Source organism: Acipenser ruthenus, chromosome 4, assembly GCF_902713425.1.
Source record: "Acipenser ruthenus chromosome 4, fAciRut3.2 maternal haplotype, whole genome shotgun sequence".
NCBI lineage: Eukaryota > Metazoa > Chordata > Actinopteri > Acipenseriformes > Acipenseridae > Acipenser > Acipenser ruthenus.
In genome coordinates this window covers 98,753,619-98,772,663 of record NC_081192.1, presented here as the reverse complement: position 1 = coordinate 98,772,663, position 19,045 = coordinate 98,753,619, and the positions used below count along the sequence as shown (strand labels likewise).

The window sequence follows — 19,045 nt, the reverse complement described above, 5'->3', positions numbered from 1 at the left end:
GTTTAACTGTTTAGCTTACAAAAAGTTGGAGAATTCAAGTTCCTTATATAATTTTATATTTAACTTATAACCTCCAACTGTTTAAAATAATTAAAAAGCTCTCATTAGGCAAATTATAGTTCAATTAAGGGTTCAATTAAGTAATTGAGAGCTCGGTGGGAACAAATCCAACAGGACAGTGGGTCCCCAGGACCAGGTTTGAGAACCACTGCTGTAAGTTATCTTTCTTTGATTGAAGCAATAAGACCCCATTTGAGCCTTCAATGTGCATTCAGTGCTGCTGTCAATAGGAAACTACAGCATTTGAATCAGGTGGGGTGCTATTAAATGTAACACAGGAAGTGAATGGGGAGAGCAAACCAAATACTTCCAATAAACATTGCGTTCTGGTAGGATGAGTAGGCTTTAAAACAGCAGTGGCCAAATGTGGCCCTTCCACTCCTGGTCCTTGTTCCAACCTTGTTCGTCATTGTTTAATTGAACCAATTAAACCGCCACCCAGACCCTAAAGTAATTAATTATCAAATGTTACCTGTTAAACCTGGTGTGGAATGCCCCCCCCCCCCCCAGGACCGTGATTGGACACCCCTGCTTTAAAACAATACACAGCAAAACAATAATGGATTTGTGAGAATTGTTACTTTTTCTAATGAGTAAGAACATACTGAATCAAAACACATTTCTTAAACTTTTTAGCACCCAGAGTTTGAAAGTGTGATTTCTTATAAATGTTTCATTTTATGTTTCTAATTTATCTATAGTACTCATCTTTAGATCATGTCTATTAGATTAAATACTCCTGACAAATAGAAAACTTACTGTAAATGGATAGTTGTTATGTTTTTTTATGTTTTTACTCAAATGTATGTCTTTCAAGACGATTAGGTTGACTAAATGCATTACCAACTCTTTGTATCCATCTTTTGTTTCTGGACAAAGAATACACTTCAATTGAAGCAGCAGAAATGTAAGTGGAACTCAAAAAGATAGTCAGAAAGAGATTCCAAGAGCAGGGAGGCATTGTGAAGTCACTCATGACCCTGTAACAAAGGGCACCCAACCCAGTCTGAGAAACAGGTGGTTCATCCGCAGCATGAAGAGAGTGGCTTTACTAGGGGAAAGAAAGAGATGTCTGTGCTGCCTGAGAACTATGAAGATGCTGTCTGTCCTGCACAGATTCTCATGCTTTTCTTCAAAGCTCTGTTTATTTAATAAGGTTCTATCTAACTAACAGTCAGTTTATTAAAAAAAGGTTTACTGTATACGTTTCTAAGAAATGGAGGCATACCGCCGTGGGTCTATTGAATTAATCTAAACAATGTCTTTCTGCTGACATTCAGATAGTCCAGGCCCTATATTTGTAAAAAACGTAATCTTTCCTAACAGTACATCGGCGTCTTTTTGGTGTATGCAAAATGTCACAAAACATTCCAATATTATTTTCAGTTTTACAAAACTGTTGCTCCATGGCCGCTTGCCCTTTATTGTGGGGACCATTTATAAATGAATTCCAAAAATAGATATGAAAAATATTACTGTCGGCTTACTACTGTGACTTTTAAAAAATGTTGTTACTTTTGTTATCATAGTATTCCTATTATGACGGTGTGGGTGTGGGTTGTGGGTTTAGATTTATACATGTATGAATGTTAAAGTTATATATTAGAGAATGTGTTTGTATTGAAAAATAGAAAATGTTATTAAAAAATATTTACAAAAAAAAAATTTAAAAGCTGCTACCCGTGTTTCACAGGGTTTGAAAAGGTATTTTATTCTATGCAAATACCTGAATTATATTTCTATCTGCGATGACACCCTCTGTTAACTTGTTCATATGGTACCAGCAAAAAGACAAGAAGGAGGGGGGTTGCTTCCCAGTGGCGACTGTGTGGTGCCTGAACAATTTCATATTTGCCCACTGTGTGTATAGAAGCCCAATCCGTAGTATCTCTATCCACGAATCTACAGAAAGTTGATTATTACACATAGCAGGAATACAGATAATCCCCTTTTAGCCGAGTGGCATAATCTTCCTGTCATTCTCACGGTGACCTCACACTGAACCTAACGCCATGTGATTCCAATAATCCAACCGAACGCTAGTCTTGTTTATTCTCTCTGCAGAGCAATAGTGTTCCAAACACTTGAATCAACGTGACAGCGGTCATGATAGCCTGTTCATTTCGGTACTGTTCAGAAATTAAAAGAAAGGATGGTTTCAGAGATGCTTGGTGAGTCACGCTGGCAAGCAATGGAGGTGAAATTCAAAGGGCCACACCTGGATTCTGGCCATGTACTGTAACAAAAAAAATACAGACTGTGAGCAATTCTACATGAGGTTATCAACTGCCAAAAATATCATTCTTGTTGTGTTTTTTTTTTTTTATTGTATTGAATGTCTACTGACTTTAATGGTTTGAAAATAGTTTTTACGTATTTATGATTTTTATTACATGAGAGTAGCTGCTATTTACTTAATGCTAATATTAGACTTGGCTTATGCCAAGATAAAATTTGATAATAGTGGTGGGAACCAATCAGGATGTAGCTTTGCTGTAATAGTGCTTTCACTCCAGGTAACGTGGACTTCCTATTGGCTCATGGCTCAAGTGTAATGCTGGCTCCAGGCATCAGCCTATTTGCAGCCTCCTTGGTGCGTCAGCACACACAACGGCGGCGATGCTGGCTCCAGGGATCAACCAAAGTGCGGCCTCCCTAGCATCTCACCATGACAACTGTATGGAATGGGCTGGGTGGGGCACTTTGAAGGGGTCATCAGGTGGGCACCTCCTGTCTTCTGTGTTTCGTCGACTAGCCCTTGATAATGATGCTGGCATCCCAGCACCACTCCCCTCCATCCCCCACCCAATCCAGCCCAGTTTACTTACCAGCCACTCATTTTCAATGAAATATTATCGTATAATAGTATTATAGTATTTGGATGCCATTTTCCGCATGTCCTTGTGCTGCCGAAGGGGGTAGCTGGAGCGTTCTTGTTTGGTTTTGTTTCCAGGACTTGTGTGGCTGCAGCTCAACATTCTTTTAGGAAATGGACAACAGTCTGCATTTCAATTAAGTAGAGTGCACAGAAAGGTATGGAACCATTATTACTTATTTGTATGAAACTAAACAATGTTATGGGGTACAGCAGGTTGAACAGTTACAGTTTTAGTTAATACATTATTAATGACTTGTTAATTGAATAAAAAAAATGTTTTCTCCACATTTGCTCCATTTAACTTTTCCCAGGAATTTTTCCTAACAATAAAAGTTACCTGAACAAGGTCCAATTTTCCCTTACTGAAATAAAAAGGGATGAGTGATACACACACACACACACATTTTTATTCTAGCCCCTTTCTCACCTAGTGATTAGATTATTCATACAGGATAACCAATGTATTGTATTTAGGGACAGCAGAGCTCAGCATTGGACATGTAGGATAGGACGGCACTCTTGTGCAAGATGGCATTTTTTGGCATGAGTCAAAAGAACCCTCCTATTGTCCAGCTGCATTTTGTGACACTGAGAGCATCCCTTCAGAACAGAACACTGTCACGTATTGTCTTTCTCTACATCTGTCATGGAATCTTTTCATAAGTGGGCCTATGTGACATCATTGCCCTATTTGTGACACTAACTCTGTATAGTGTAGGGGTTTGTTAATGTGTGGAAAATATAACCACATTACTGAATAACATAAAACTATTGAACCAAAAAATATATGCTGTATGAAACTAAATTAGATGCAAAAAATCTTACACTATACTATAGTCTGTTCATGGGGTGAAGATGGAATGTTGTCTATAGCATGTGTCAGAGAGCCAAAAGCAACAAAGCAGGACTTTAATAAAATAAATTAAGGCTTTTATAGTCTTTAATATATCAGTATTGCTTCATTGCATTTATAGGGAGCATGGTTTTGTAAAAAAAGATTGTGTTTACTCTTATGTATCAAATATTCTTCAACAAATGAACTTAGTGTTGATAAACACAGCAGGCAAATAACTGTTTGTTCAGTGTCCATTTTCTAGGAATATTTGGGTATATATATATATATATATATATATATATATATATATATATATATATATATATATATATATATACCCAAATGTACCTAGAAAAGCTTGTACTATAGTTTGCTACATTGTCTATATATATTATATATAGAAAATGTAGCAAACTATAGTACAAGCTGTATTTGTTATTTCACAATTCAATAAAAAATATACTGTACTGTATGCATAGGACTACCTTCCTGGTAAGGGTAACTGGTACAAAAAGGAATACAATATACTACAATATATGGATTTAAAATATGAGGGTGAAGGCAGAACCATTGCCAATGAATGTTGAACATTTTTAAATATTACAGAACTAGGAGACTGCCAAAGTTAGCTTGTAATACATTTGGCAAACTACATACAGACCTAAAGAAATAGCCTGACTGCATTTAGACAAAATACTTTTGTTCAGACAGATTGGATTCCCAATTAATTTTATCCTAAACTAAACAAACATAAAATTAGAAATAATGTGAAGTCTGTAATGTTGTTTTCATTGCACATTTTTCACAACACAGTGTTCGTTAGAGACAGCAAGGGCCTGATTTTCAAAAGGGTCAAAATAAGAAGTAGGTCGCAAAATTATTTTTGATACCTGATTTATGTAACTAAATTAAGTTATTTATATTTTTACGGGTTCAACAGGTGGATACATGACACATTTTATATCAACCTTTTGAAAGCCATATGTTTAGTGACCCAAATCAAGTTTTAGAAATCATTTTGCTACCTAGTTCTTATTTTGCCCCTTTTGAAAATCAGGCCCTAAGTGTATTTTCAGGGAGTCAGTCAGGATCACAATTCAGGGCACACCATGCCCCCAATGTGGGCTTTGACCTTCTAATGATGACCTTGAGCCTTGAAAAAGCATATCAGACTATTAGAAGCAAAATACCTACAGACCTCTCAGAAAGAGGTGGTACAGATAACAATCACTGTACCCTAATCCTTGCAGGAATAAGAATATAAAATGTCCAAATCATGACAACAGCGGTGAAATGGGCTAAATTGAAGATGCACAGTTTATTACGAGAGGGGCTGCAGGGGTCTACTGGGGGTCACTGGAAGCAACTTCCACCCTCCAGATTTAACTACCAGACATTTATCCAAATTAATCTACTGTCTCTCTTAGATAACACTAATCCCATGTGGTCTATTCTTAAGAATGACAGGAAGCAGCAACACAAAATGTTTCTAAGGGTGTGGAATTATTAAAAAATAAAATAAAAAAAAATAAAAGCTCTTTATTGATCTGATCTCTGTAATATTACCTACATTCTGCTGGAATGCATAGGCCAATAGATGGGGCATGGTGGTGTACAGTAGATATAACATGAATTATCCCATGTCCAAGGGAAATTGTTGATGATGAGGATTTTTTTAAAGTACATTTTCCAAGGTAATAAAAAAGTCCATTATATTAATATTTCATACAAAATAATTTTTTTAACTCCATTTTTCATCTAACTAATGATTGGCAATTACTATTGTGCCATAGTAGTCCCATCTGTGGTTTTTTCTGCATATATTAGAGGCATGGCATCTTCTGTATTTATGAGCAAGTGTGTGGCTGGGTGGGGCAAGAGCAATCTGAAATAATTCTCAGTCAGCAAAATACACCAAATCCTCAGTGGATTTCTGCACTGAATCTACAGAACAAAGACTACTCATTACGAAGTATGTAAAACATCAATAATGAGGTTGTGTGATATTTTACAGCAACACTGCGTTAATAGCTAACCCAAAGAATCTGCACTATGTCTATTGTATAGAAATCAAATCACATGTTAATATTGTATATGATTTATAATCTATTTATAATTTTTTTTTATAAAAAAAAAAAATTAAAATAGTAACATTGCATATGTAGCTCTATATTGTTATGTTTGACATTGCTTGAAAATAATATATGAATATAAGCTGAAAACATTGCTGGTAAAATCTCTTGTGCAGCCAGTGAGCTGTGGCAGAGCTTAACTGTTTCAAGCATCAGAATGTTGTTAGGCGGTACTTTACCCTAACTTAGGTTGTCTGCTCTGTGGTTGGTCAACCTTAAACATTCATGAATAGCAGGGGTGTGATTTCCGGTGTCCAAACCAAGTCCCAAAACAGGGTAATGCAACTGTAAACTCCCCCCCTTCACTAGCTAATTCTCAAGCACATCTTCCATTCCCCTACCCTTCCATACCTGAAAAAATGAGTTGTTAGAGCTCAAAAATGTGTTCAAATATAATCAACCTAATAAACAAGTAAACACAATTAAATCGTACAATACAGCAATATATCACTTTAAAAAAAGAAAAAAGGAACAGAGGTTTAAAATAGTATTTTATCATTCCTTACAAGCCTGCCAATATTTCATTCTCCAAGAGGAAGGGCATTCCAAGCCTGTGATGCTGGAAAGGCCAAGTGTGTCCTGTCCCAACTCGATCAGGTTTGTGGTAAGCGCAACAGGCGTAGGCACGCATTCTGGTCAATTATAAATGAAGCGCAGACACTGCAGGAATAATCCAGATAAATAGGGCTGTCAACTAGGGGTGCACCCCTAATGTCAACATGCTGCTAAGATTCAAAAGTAAGTACAAAACAGTGGACCCTCTCCTGACTAGACTTCCTCTCATACAAAACTAGTCAAAATAGTCACAATCGGGATGTGCCATTAAAAAAAACAACTTTTTTTTTATCCAACTGTTATTTAAAGTACCACAAACAGCTCTATATTACTTTGGTTGAATCATAAAAAAGCAGGACTGGGAGGCCTGGTTAGTTGCTGAAAGTTGTGCTGGTGACTCGTTTTGGGATATTCAAAGACCCAGCACCTACCTGATGCAATGTGAAAACAAGGTCCTGTCAAATTTGCAACCATTAAAGATTAATATCAAATGTTCTTAGAAACATTGACTGTAAAGAATAGCCTCTTCTGCCTGGCTTTCTTCATTAACTTGTTACATTTGGATATCCTGCAGATGATATTTCACATGACATATTCTGCCCTGGATATATATCGCCAAACAATAATCACTGTCGATATTATATATTTTTAATTTTATTTAGAACTACTTTAAATGCCATTTACAGTGCTTTAAAATGCTGTTTCTGTGCTGTACCACACTGTGCTCTGTATTTACAACCCAGAGATGATAATAAGGTGTATGGTGTGAAATCCATTTGACTGTTTAACTTCAACTGAAGTGTTGTTAGTATTTTGTAAAACGAATTAAATATTACAGCACTCTGATTTTTGTTGCCATGAAATAGAAGAAAATGTATGTCTATCAGCTTTGATAAAATCTCAAACCCTGGTAGAGATAATCTTCTTAGTGTTTTGAGACAGAAGCCTTTTAGGTATTGCGTTAGCAACACTGAAAATGACCTGTACAGGGGTTAGTGGTTCATCCCCAGACTGTTTGAACAGACATTCGCTGTGACGTCATAGTGTTTCCTTCAAAACAGGTCTGCCCGATCACAGCGACAACAAATCAAGTTCACATTCCATAAATTCAAATGCAGTCATTTAAATTACAGTACTTTCATTTTTTATATACAAAGATCATTTCAAACAGGGGTCGAGGCATTCTTTTGAGATTAAAAAAAAAATGTGTATGTTTTGCTAAAAAACAACATGCAATATATCTAAATAAATAAATAAAATAACCAATTCATGGATGGCAACCTCATATTGGAACAGATATATATATATATATATATATATATATATATATATATATATATATATATATATATATATATATATATATATATATATATAAATAAATAAATAAATAAATAAAAACTCTCAAGTCTTTATATGGAGACTTATGGAAGACGAAAATGGATGATAGCCTCAACGAAGATGCAATGTATCCCCCTTATAAAGCAATGGAAAAAAATGTTTTTATGATAAAGCTTTGTCGTGGATCTCGGGAAGCAACATGTCAATATTTAACCAGATGAAGCATGCTTGTAATTAAATTCCGTTTATTTTTTTCTGTCTAAACCAAACGACATGTTCTCTCTATCGCTCCCGACTTGACTTTAACCTAAATTACGTCCCCTGACTAAACTGAACTGAATTTATTTTTTCACTCCAAATGGACTATCGAGTTTAACCCTCTGCACAGAGAATTGTGAGGGTCTCGAACCAACTCCCCAGTAATGTTGTTAAAGCTGACACCCTGGGATCCTTCAAGAAGCTGCTTGATGAGATTCTGGGATCAATAAGCTACTAACACCCAAACGAGCAAGATGGGCTGAATGGGCTCCTCTCATTTGTAAACTTTCTTGTGTTGTTATGTTCTTATGCTAGGTATGTAAGAACGCATCCAGTTGGCTGAGTTTAAATTACGAATTAGAAAGTTCAATGTGATTGGTTGGGTGTGCCGCTGACAAAGCGCGAGGGGGCTGGTTCTCGGGATTAGGAGTGGATTGGTCTTGCATTCTCAACAGTCCGCCGTGCCACCACAGGGATAAGAAAGGAATATTGATGGAAATAAATGTTTTTCACGAACCCGTAATCGAAACCCAACTGCAATAGTGTAGTGGGCCATGACTTTGGGAACGTTATTATTTTATTTTATGGGGGAAAAAAACGCGGTTGGAGTATATCAAAGAGGCGTTTTTTTCTGTTAAAACAAGTAACCAAGCTGCAACTGTTTTAGACGCGTGATACTTAAACAAGGAAGGTTTGTTGTGGGAGTACACGCTTTTGTATGGTCGGAAAAGGGGGTTCGTTTTACACTTTTTATCATGAATTTTGAATTGACTGCAATTTGAACGTAGCTGCAGCATTTTTTTCTACACAAAAGAATCTACACTGCAAATAAATCAATGAACCAAAGAACGACTCAGGGCAGAACAATAAGTCACAAGCCTGTGTTTGCGATCTTCGGGATCCTCTTTGCTAAGCAAATCGACAAAAGGACAAATCCTTGAGGCCCGGGCTTTTTGCTGTAACGTTAGTACAACAAACAGCAAAAGAAAACGCTTTGATGTACACTGGCTTTTATCCCTAAACTCATAGTACACGGCTTATGAACTACAGAGTGCTGACTTTCTTTAGATCAGGTAAATAAACATTTAAAATGGCTTGACTTTTTTTACTACCGTGTTTTGATGATCGCCTATTACGACTGCTAACTTGCTTTGCAAGAATCACCATGCTTGAAAATCAATAGACCTGGAGGATAGTAATATAAAGTTACAGAATCTAAGATAAATACATGTAGCTCGTTATGTAAGCCCTCTGATGCGAGCCCCAGGTGATTAATTATTAAATAAGGAAACGCCTATGAGGAGTGCACCTGATCATAAATATATTTTTAAATAAACGGGCACAAAGAGCAGTGCTTCTATTCCTTATGGAAAACACCACGTTTTGGTTTTCAGTATAATGAAACAACTATTACGTTTTGGGATGGGCTTTTCTAGCAACAGCAAAAATATAAGTATAATGCGTTTTTTTTGTTTTTACAAAAGCGAATTTTGAAAATTACTTTTTCTGAGGCTATAAATACCCCAAATCCGACTTCTTAGGAAATATTATTTTGAGTCCCTTCTCTAAAAGTGTAAATCATTTCCTTTAAGTGGACCACTAGTAAGGCTTCTTGGCTTTTCTTTACTGATATTAATAACTCCACGCTGAGGACATCAAAAATATGTCTCTGTATATGTGAAGCAAAATAAACTGATTAATTTGCTGTTTGCATGCTCAAATAGCCTGCAGGTTCTATTACTAAATTGTTGACACCTTATGGATATGATATGTAACCTCCAGCATTTCTGTAGTGATAAAAAGCAGTTGTGACTGTGTGCCTGTGTAGCAGTATTGAACCAAGGCGGGCTGGGTGGTGCTCTTCCCTGTCGAGAGCAGTGTTTCTGTTGGTCTGGCAAGATTTAATGACTGGCCACTACAATTAACAAGAGACAGGCGCAAAACCTGACACTGAGAACCTCATTTTTTTCCGCCCCCTTTTTTCTTTAGGTTTCTTTTTTTCCCCCGACTAAATGAGGGAAGAAGACGGGGTGGGTTGCCGGGGACCTCTGGTTTTATAACGCTGTACACTCGCTCTGCCCGTCGGATTTGTGTTTTTCAATGTGGAGTCTTGGTCTGTGACTTTGTAATTTGAAATGAAATAATGGCGACACGATGGACTGGTCCACCCGAGGAGGATGGCGAGAGAAAACATTCATCGGGATCATCAGCGAGCGAGGTAAGGAAACCACACATGGGGAAACGTAGATGTATAATTCATCGGATGGGAAACACTCACCATTTTACCAAATTTTTAAGGCTACTGGAGCGGGATACACGTTTGCTCTGTGGCATTTGGTTGATTTAAGGCCACACAGTCGGACACTTTGCCCGCCGGCTGAAAACGAATGATAATTTTTACTCACATTTTTGGCAACATAGTTAGAAGTAGGTGAGGTGATGCAGAGTGTTAGTAATGCAAAAAAAAAACCAAACAAACAAAAAAAAAACCGAACTGGTTATTTTTTGTGTATACAAAATCTTTTAAAACCACGCTGGATTTTCTGTTGCCAGGAGTTTCACTCGCAACTGTTCTCACTCTGCGATTTAAATAAGTCTTGTAGGGAATGTATGGCATGTTATCCAAAGTTACAGAAAGCGTGTTTTTAAACTTCTAATCCCACGATAAGAACTCCCATCGCCTACTGTTACAGCGGTTCCTGTTTCGTGTATTTAAGCATTTTCAGGGAGTCCTTTTGAAACGTACAGTTTAAAGTGCTTTGTCCTTTTGAAAACCTGTTAAATGTTAAGTTTCGCGTTGCTAACCATGCACGGGTCCTAGGATACAATGTGTCAACTGCAGTTGGCAGTGTTTGCTTTATCCTCCAGTTTATTTAAAAGGTTATATTTCTAAAAAATACTCTTGGACTTTTAGAAAAGTTGTGGCACTGTACTTCCGATTTTAGTAGCTTTAGTGTGGCATCGACTATGAAACTATCCCTGGCAAGATTATTATTTTTTTTAAATAAATAAAGTCGTTTGTGGATATTTTCAGAATCTTATCTTGAATCCAACAGTAAACGCATTATCAAAGGACAGAGACTGAAAGTTGAAAGTTTCTACGTTGTGAAGTAAATGAAACCCGAATGCCAGACATGCTATTTGCAGTGCAGTTAGCGTTTACACATAAAAGCGGTTCATCTTTATGTATTGAAAGTGAATCACATATAGTTCATCAGACTATACCTTTTACTGGTTGAAAATGTGTGTTTATGAACCTTTGAAATTTGGAATAGTTCTTCAAGGCAGATGACATAAGGACATGAATTAAACTACTTGCATTTTGCAGGGACATCAGTGCAGGCTTGCATAGACTGTTGGAATGGCGACAGTTAGTTTTTTAATCTTAATGTTTGGCTTAATGTAAGTCTGAACATTTAAAGTGATTCTGGTTCACAATACTGTAAGCATTTGCTCCACTCAAAAGGTTAATAGGTAATTTCTGTAAAGCTTCAGAAATATTTCTCTCAGATTAAGGATAGTTGTTTGAGAAGGAAATGCTTTGCAGTACTTGGTGTGGCATATAATACTTTTATGAAAGTTTAATCCGTTCCTAGTTTTAGTATGACTTTAATAAGATGCACATGAGCTTGTTACCTATACACCTTGGCTAATCAAGTTCCTAGTAAAACCTAAAATGGGTGAAAATGCTATGCAATATGGGTCTTATTTCCATCCCTGCCTTGCACAGTATTGTCATATCTGTAGCTTGAACTCCCATTCCACTGGCATAAATTGGGGACACACTGGGGCAGCAGTGTGGAGTAGTGGTTAGGGCTCTGGACTCTTGATCGGAGGGTTGTGGGTTCAATCCCAGGTGGGAGACACTGCTGCTGTACGCTTGAGCAAGGTACTTTGCCCAGATTGCTCCAGTAAAAACCCAGCTGTATAAATGGGTAATTGTGTATAAAAAATAATGTAATTGTATGTACAAATAATGTGATATCTTGTGAAAAATTGTAAGTCGCCCTGGATAAGGGCGTCTGCTAAGAGATTAATAATAATTGATGTATGGTGGTTTGTTTTGGTTGTTTGTGCAAGGATGTGCTTTCTTGGGAATAAAGGTAACCCTACTTATCTCAAATTCAATAGTAACCTTTGTAATATTGCATAATGGTTGCTGGAGGTTATTAAAAGTATTTTTAAGCACTGTGTTTGCTCGGCCAGAATCTACCAGACATGTGAGTTTGAGTCCAGGTGTCTCCAGGTGTTGCTGTCAAGTTTAATGACTGTTATAGGGCTGCTGCACAAGGTGTGTCAGCTTTGACTCTCACCTTTAAGGTGGATTAAAAATCCACACACAACTTGCTCTAAATTCTGCTGTGCAGCTACTGGTTTTCATTAAGATCGCTTCCATTTAAACAAAGATCAGTCTTAAAAAATGTAGAAGTAATGATGAAAGCTTATAAAACAGGTCTTGTTTAAAGAAGGAAGCGGTTACTAACTCAGTGATAGTTAAAGTAGACTGTCTTGGTAAGCACTGGTACATTACCCTGCTACAGTTTAACAAATATGCTACATAACATGAAATACTCTTGCTGCTGTTAAATGCAGCCTGTAATCAAAGCTGCATAAAGCAGGTTTCATTACATTTTCAGGCCAAGGGAGTATATATCAATTGTTTAATGTCTCTCTAACTGAACAAAATGACTGTCTGAAGTCCTACCAGGCTTGTGTTGTAAGTCACTTGCAGACAGCCACAAAATAATTTAGTGTCATCCTGTTAGTTACCTATTCTCAGTAAATCAGACAACTTGGTGATGAGGGTGGATCTCTCTTATTGTGTCTTGTAACCAGACAGATTATCAAAATGCTGTACTTGTTGGTGTTACGTGTGTTATCCCTTTAAGAGTACTGTATGATGAAGTCATTGGTGTAGCAGCCTTTATCCTAGGGAGCGGTGCATTAATAGCAGTGTGAAGTGATTGTTTACCCAGAGGCTAGTCAGATGTTCTTCAGTTCTGCTGTCATTGTGTAAACATACCGCCAAAAGCAAAATCCTGGAAGCATGAATGCACACATACTATTGGCACTTTGATGGTAACGCTGTATTTTAGGGAATGAAGTACTGTTTTGACAGATATCTGGCCATTACACGAACACAATGCAAATTAGTTTTCAGGCATCTAAATTTACACACTGTGTCATCAGTGTCTCATTTATTTTGCTCCTATTGTTTATGTTGTGAGATTCCAAGGCCTGTCTTCTTTCCCTGGTTAAGGTCTCATTTCCTGCCAGGGTAATTCATGCACAGCTGCTCCTGGTCATTATACATTCTTACTGTTGCTGAGATCTCAATGCGAAGCCAGCTGAGGCACCTCTGACACACTGACTGGGTGAGCAGTGTTCATGGCAAGAAACAGTGCTTTCCTTTTTAAAGGAAGAGGGATTGGGAAATGCGAGCGCTTGAAAATAGTTACAAAAATACATTTCAGGTTGACTACAGTAGTTGGGAGTCCTTAGGTCAATAGCAGTGGAGAATGGAAAGTGCAGCTCAGTCATACTGTAAGTGTACCACATACATAAATGACCTAGTATAATAAAGATTACCATATGCAGTCCTGGAAAGGGGGAAGGTAACCTGCAATACTGTTCAGATGATTTCCACTGGGAACACCCACTTTACACAGTACTGTACTGTAGGTCAGTGCTGAATGGTATGACATGTTGCAAAGTAGCCAATATAAAAACATGTAAGCATTTCACCTAAATAATTGGCTGGGATAGCCATAGCTTTGACGTTACCTTCATACATGTGTGTGTGTTTATGTATATAAAGAAACTTTGTAACAAATTATGCAATAGTTTCAACAAGAAGTCTTCAGTGTGTGTGTCAGTACTGTAGCTTGGTGACAGCAGATTTCTTTTGAATAGCACTCAATCAGAACGATGTTCAGAATCCCAGCAGCTCATTAGTGCTGGCTGCTGTGCTTTGGGAATGACAGCACTAAAGCTGAATCATTTACAAGTTTGAAGGAACTAGGGATTCCAGCGAGACATTTCAATCGTACTGCAATTCTTGTATTTTCTGGGGCAGCAGTTAAAATTCTCTTGTATTAGAGTGCTGTTGTAAACTGCCTTGTAGTAAAATGTTTTTCAACACACCATGGCAGTTCTGTCTTTGACTAAACCTCTGAAAGCTTTAGTCTTTCATTGAGGCAGTGCTACTGGCAAAGTATATTGGCATGCGTGAAGTTGTTTTAAAACGGAAATCTGAATGATTATCGGTGGTCAAAGGACTTGAACAGTTCTGAATATTTCTGCCTCACTTCCTTCATTCAGCAGAATTTTATGTATGCCAGGAAGACAGAAGCTTGTCATTTCAGGTCACTCATATGGGTTACAAAAACTGTCTCCATTGAACTCTCCATGCAGAGTTGTCAGCACTGACTGTCTGGGAAGTGGGGTGAGTAAACACTGGATGAAGTAGTTGGGAACTCTGGTATGTTTGTTTTATCCTCCATCCTTTTGTAGATAAAGTGAGGGTGGAGGGGTTGTGACATTGTGAAAACTAAAACATTTAGCCTGCTTACTGCTCATCCTGGAGGTCTGCCTACTGTAATTACTTTACTTTTTGCTTGTGATGCAATTTCAAGTTTCCCTTAATTTTAGTTCTCCTCATAAAACACCCCTACTGTAACTAAGTTCTGCATGCATCGCAAATGGGATCAGGTCAAGCTGCATACAGCAATATTGAGAAAATCTGTCTCCGTAGCTAGTTGAACTAATCAGTGTCCTTTGAATAATAAGCTCTGTTTCGTCAATGTACAGTAACAAAACATTTACTTCAGTATAAGGATCTGAATGTAGTAGGAATTTAAGTTTGTGTTTTAAGGTATTTACAGTATCTTGTAGGGATGTGCTTTTGGTAAATTGTTATGAATGTTTAAACACTTTGCAGTGTCTGCGTTTAAATGTTTAAACCATGTCTACACACACACACACTTTTATATTACATTCTGATACGGACAGCCCTGGTCAGTGACGGACTGGGACTAAAAATCAGCCCTGGCATTTTAAAGTGCATCGAATAAAATGCAGAATTTGTGTTCTGACAGAGAATTACATAAGATGTTTAGCAAATTTCAATTACTGAACTAAAAACATCTTGTGACGGGACTGTTTTACTGTTTGCTATAAATATACATAAACCACAGGAGACCTACAGACATATTTGGAATACAGTGTACAATGGGTTTGCTTATTTTTCAGTAGCCTAATATGTTGTTATTGCAGACATTTAGGAGGTAATATCCAAGCTAATATTAACATGTTTTTATATGCAAGCCAGAGATACCAAGGGTTGGCTGCCCCAAAGAGTGAGCTTCACCCCCCCAAAGAGTGAGCTTCACCGCCCCAAAGAGAGACCCAGGTGGTGTGTTAGGTTATTGCTTAAGACAGGGACTCTCATCTTTAGTCCTTGGTCCTTGGTGACATCCATTTTAAAACAAACTTAATAGTTCACTTAATAGAATCACTTAAATTAATTAATATTTAACAGTAGCAATATGCAGTAGCAATATTATGATCCTGGCAAAGCCAAACATGCAACACAATTGTTTTGTTTAGCATTGGGACAAATACGCAGCTTCAATTAAAATGTATTTTTTGTTCACGTCACAAAATTTATAAATGACAGTATAGAAACTACCATGCAAATGAAACCACTGCATTCATGAGGTGTGGAATAAATAAAAATACGCATTATTATGCTTTCTTCAAATTAGTGTTCAAACTATTTTCTTGTAGGGGTCAGCTGTCACAAAATCTCACCCGGAGTTTATGCTGTGTAGTCACAGACCTAGAGTTTATGCACATGTGCGATTGTTTTAAATGTGGCGTTCTACAAGTTCGAAATTTACTTTTAAAGTTTGCCAGCCGACATCAGTTTGTGAAAGCATCAAGTACAGTAAACACTCTCTCACAGTGCTTGGTGCTGATATGATCACTGATAGGTTGAAAACATGAACGCCCGCCCTTGCACATTATTGTGTAGTGCCAATTGGTTGAAACGCTAAATGCCAGCACCCGCATGGCAATACAATTGGCTGAACAGTTGCTCCTCTCTCCTCTCGCGAGCATGTAGTCTCCATGGTTACCACAGTACACGAGCTTGGTTAAGCCCCGTGCCTGAGGTCCTGGATCTGTATTGTTGTCTTTTGAAGCGCCTGAGTAAATATATATATATATATATATATATATATATATATATATATATATATATATACTGCACTGACAATGCGTGAGAAGCCTAGGAATGCGTGTGAGCGTAAGATAGCATGCTAATGTGTGAGTCTCACGTCCAATGTGGGAGACTTGACATGTCGATGAACATACAGATGAACTTACTTTCTACCTTCACTACTACTGTTCTATCTTTTTTCTTCTTTCTACTAACTTCCTATTTCATAAAATAAAAGAAATACCCTCAAACAATAAGCACAATTATTTACATACCACGGTTTTCTCGTCCTCTTCCTCAGAATACTTCCAAACGTGGCTTCCTTTAGAGTTGCCATTTAATATAGAACAAACTCAGAAAAAACCACTTACACTATGTAACACAATTTTTGTCCCTGGGTAGTAAGTGTTGTTTCCTAATTGCTTATGCCTCAAAAGTATAGAAAATGGATATTATTCCCCACAAACTTTGCTTTTGTGACCAGGACAGTGATATTTTGAAATTTGCCTGTTTCCAATGAGAAAACGGGCAAATTTGTGTTTATTCGTTCACATAGTCAGAAAAAAACAACATATGAATCCAAATTAACATGTATTTATACTAAAGTAATACAAAAATGACTACAAAACATTTAGAAGTGAGTAGTTTTTCGAGATTTACGATTATACTGTAAATCACTTTCACGAATCAGCCCCCAAATGTAGTCTCCCATCATGTTCTCGTTATACTGTCCTTGGTAGCGGCGTTCAAAGTCCAGTATATCCTGGTGGAAGCGCTCGCCTTGCTCCTCCGAGTACGCTCCCATGTTCTCCTTGAATTTATCAAGATGAGCATAAAGGATATGGACTTTGAGGGACATCCTACAGCCCATTGTGCCATAGTTCTTCACCAGAGTCTCAACCAGCTCCACATAGTTTTCGGCCTTGTGATTGCCCAGGAAGCCCCGAACCACTGCGACAAAGCTGTTCCAAGCCGCTTTCTCCTTACTAGTGAGCTTCTTGGGGAATTCATTGCACTCCAGGATCTTCTTTATCTGTGGTCCGACGAAGACACAGGCTTTGACCTTTGCCTCAGACAGCTTAGGGAAGAAGTCTTGAAGGCTGCCGACTCCTTATCTAGAGCTCTGACAAATTGTTTCATAAGGCCCAATTTGATGTGCAGTGGTGGCATCAGCACCTTCCGGGGGTCCACCAGTGGCTCCCACTTGACGTTGTTCCTCCCCACAGAGAACTCGGTGCCCTGTGGCCAGTCCCGTCTGTGGTAGTGCACCTTGGTGTCCCTGCTGTCCCAAAGGCAAAGATAGCAGGGAAACTTGGTAAAACCGCCTTGGAGACCCATCAGGAATGCCACCATTTTGAAGTCTCAAAATGCGTCTGCCGGATGCTTGCAGCCTCTTGATGCCATCTCAGAAAAATGCAGATATGTATTCACTTAGGCAGCTGGAACTAAACTGAACTGGTGGGCTTAAGGCCCCTGTATTTATACTACTATTTATATTACTGGAAAGTTCTAGAAAGTTCTAGAAGTTACTCCAAGTTTACTCAGCACTGAATCTATCTGGAATGTTCTGGAAAATAGGTAAATTTCAAAATAGCACTGTCCTGGTCACAAAAGCAAAGTTTGTGGGGAATAATAGCCATTTTCTATACTTTTGAGGCATAAGCAATTAGGAAATAACACTTACTACCCAGGAACCAAAAAAAAAAAAAAAAAAAATTGTTACACGGTGTTATCATTCATGTTATTACACCGCCTTGGAATTGATTCCATACAACGCCTACTGCAGGCATAAACACACACAGTGCACCAATGAAGCGCCAGCTCGACCGAGAATAAAACCCGCCCAGTGTCAATCTTTCTGCACCAATTAAAAAAGCTACTTGGAGGTAATTGCCAAACCCCTTCCTTTTTATAATGTCCGCCCTTACTGTGGCACTAGAGCAGTCTCATACGAGACGAACTACAGATAAATTACTAAAATTAATTCATACAAAAAGTATGTGTTTGGAGACATTTGTCACATGACCGGTTATACGTCTAGCATATTATTAAATGTTTTACCAGTTTATACGTTTAAACGTTAAATTCTTGATGTTTTAAGGTTCACTCCGCTTAAACGGACACTCTGAGTATACGATTGATTATTTTGTTTGAAATGTTTTTTCCTGTCCCGGTTTCCTATTTGAATGTGAATCAGTAAATGAAGGTCACCTATTTATAGAAGCGGGCTGCTTTGCTGTACATTGTTCACCTTCTCTAGTACACAGTGGTCTCCTGTCTTTGTTGACTAGTATCTCCAGGAGGATGTTATCTCCCTGTCAGGAGTGTATTTGCCCTGATAAGTGGCGTGGAGTGCGATCAGGGAAAGGAAAGGTTCAGGAAGAAAGCGATTAACCTCTGGAAAATATGCAAAGCCTTTTACAGAGCGCTTGATATTGATATTGCACGCATTCCCGTCTGTCTAGCAGCCTGACTCTTTGTCCTTCCCATGGTTGAATGGATGGGGGAGTTGTCGCGTGTAATACTGCCAGGAGTTAATATGCTGTGATCTAGATGTATATCCCCTTTGGAAATGAAGTTGCCCTGCCAAAATTAAGCAACGCATGTATTATAAAATAAATCAGAAACTTAACGTGATACAATTCTGCACGCAGTGACTGAAGAGGAGATATATACCGGAGACATCCCCTTTTAGAAGGGTGCGATACGATGTTTAAAAATGCAAGCTATTTCCATGAATGTGAATGGATATATATAGATATACA

General features: G+C 37.9%; 1 protein-coding gene across 1 annotated transcript in view; it reads left to right on the top strand.

The window, feature by feature from the left end:
* The first annotated feature begins 8,436 nt into the window (after positions 1-8,436).
* LOC117399981 (rho GTPase-activating protein 21-like) overlaps positions 8,437-19,045 on the top strand; it is a 98,203-nt gene continuing 87,594 nt past the window's right edge. Inside the window, exons 1-2 of the mRNA XM_059023188.1 lie at positions 8,437-9,132; positions 10,049-10,277. Of these exons, the coding sequence (XP_058879171.1) occupies positions 10,203-10,277 (75 nt within the window). The 5' untranslated portion in view covers positions 8,437-9,132; positions 10,049-10,202. The remainder of the gene's footprint in view (positions 9,133-10,048; positions 10,278-19,045) is intronic.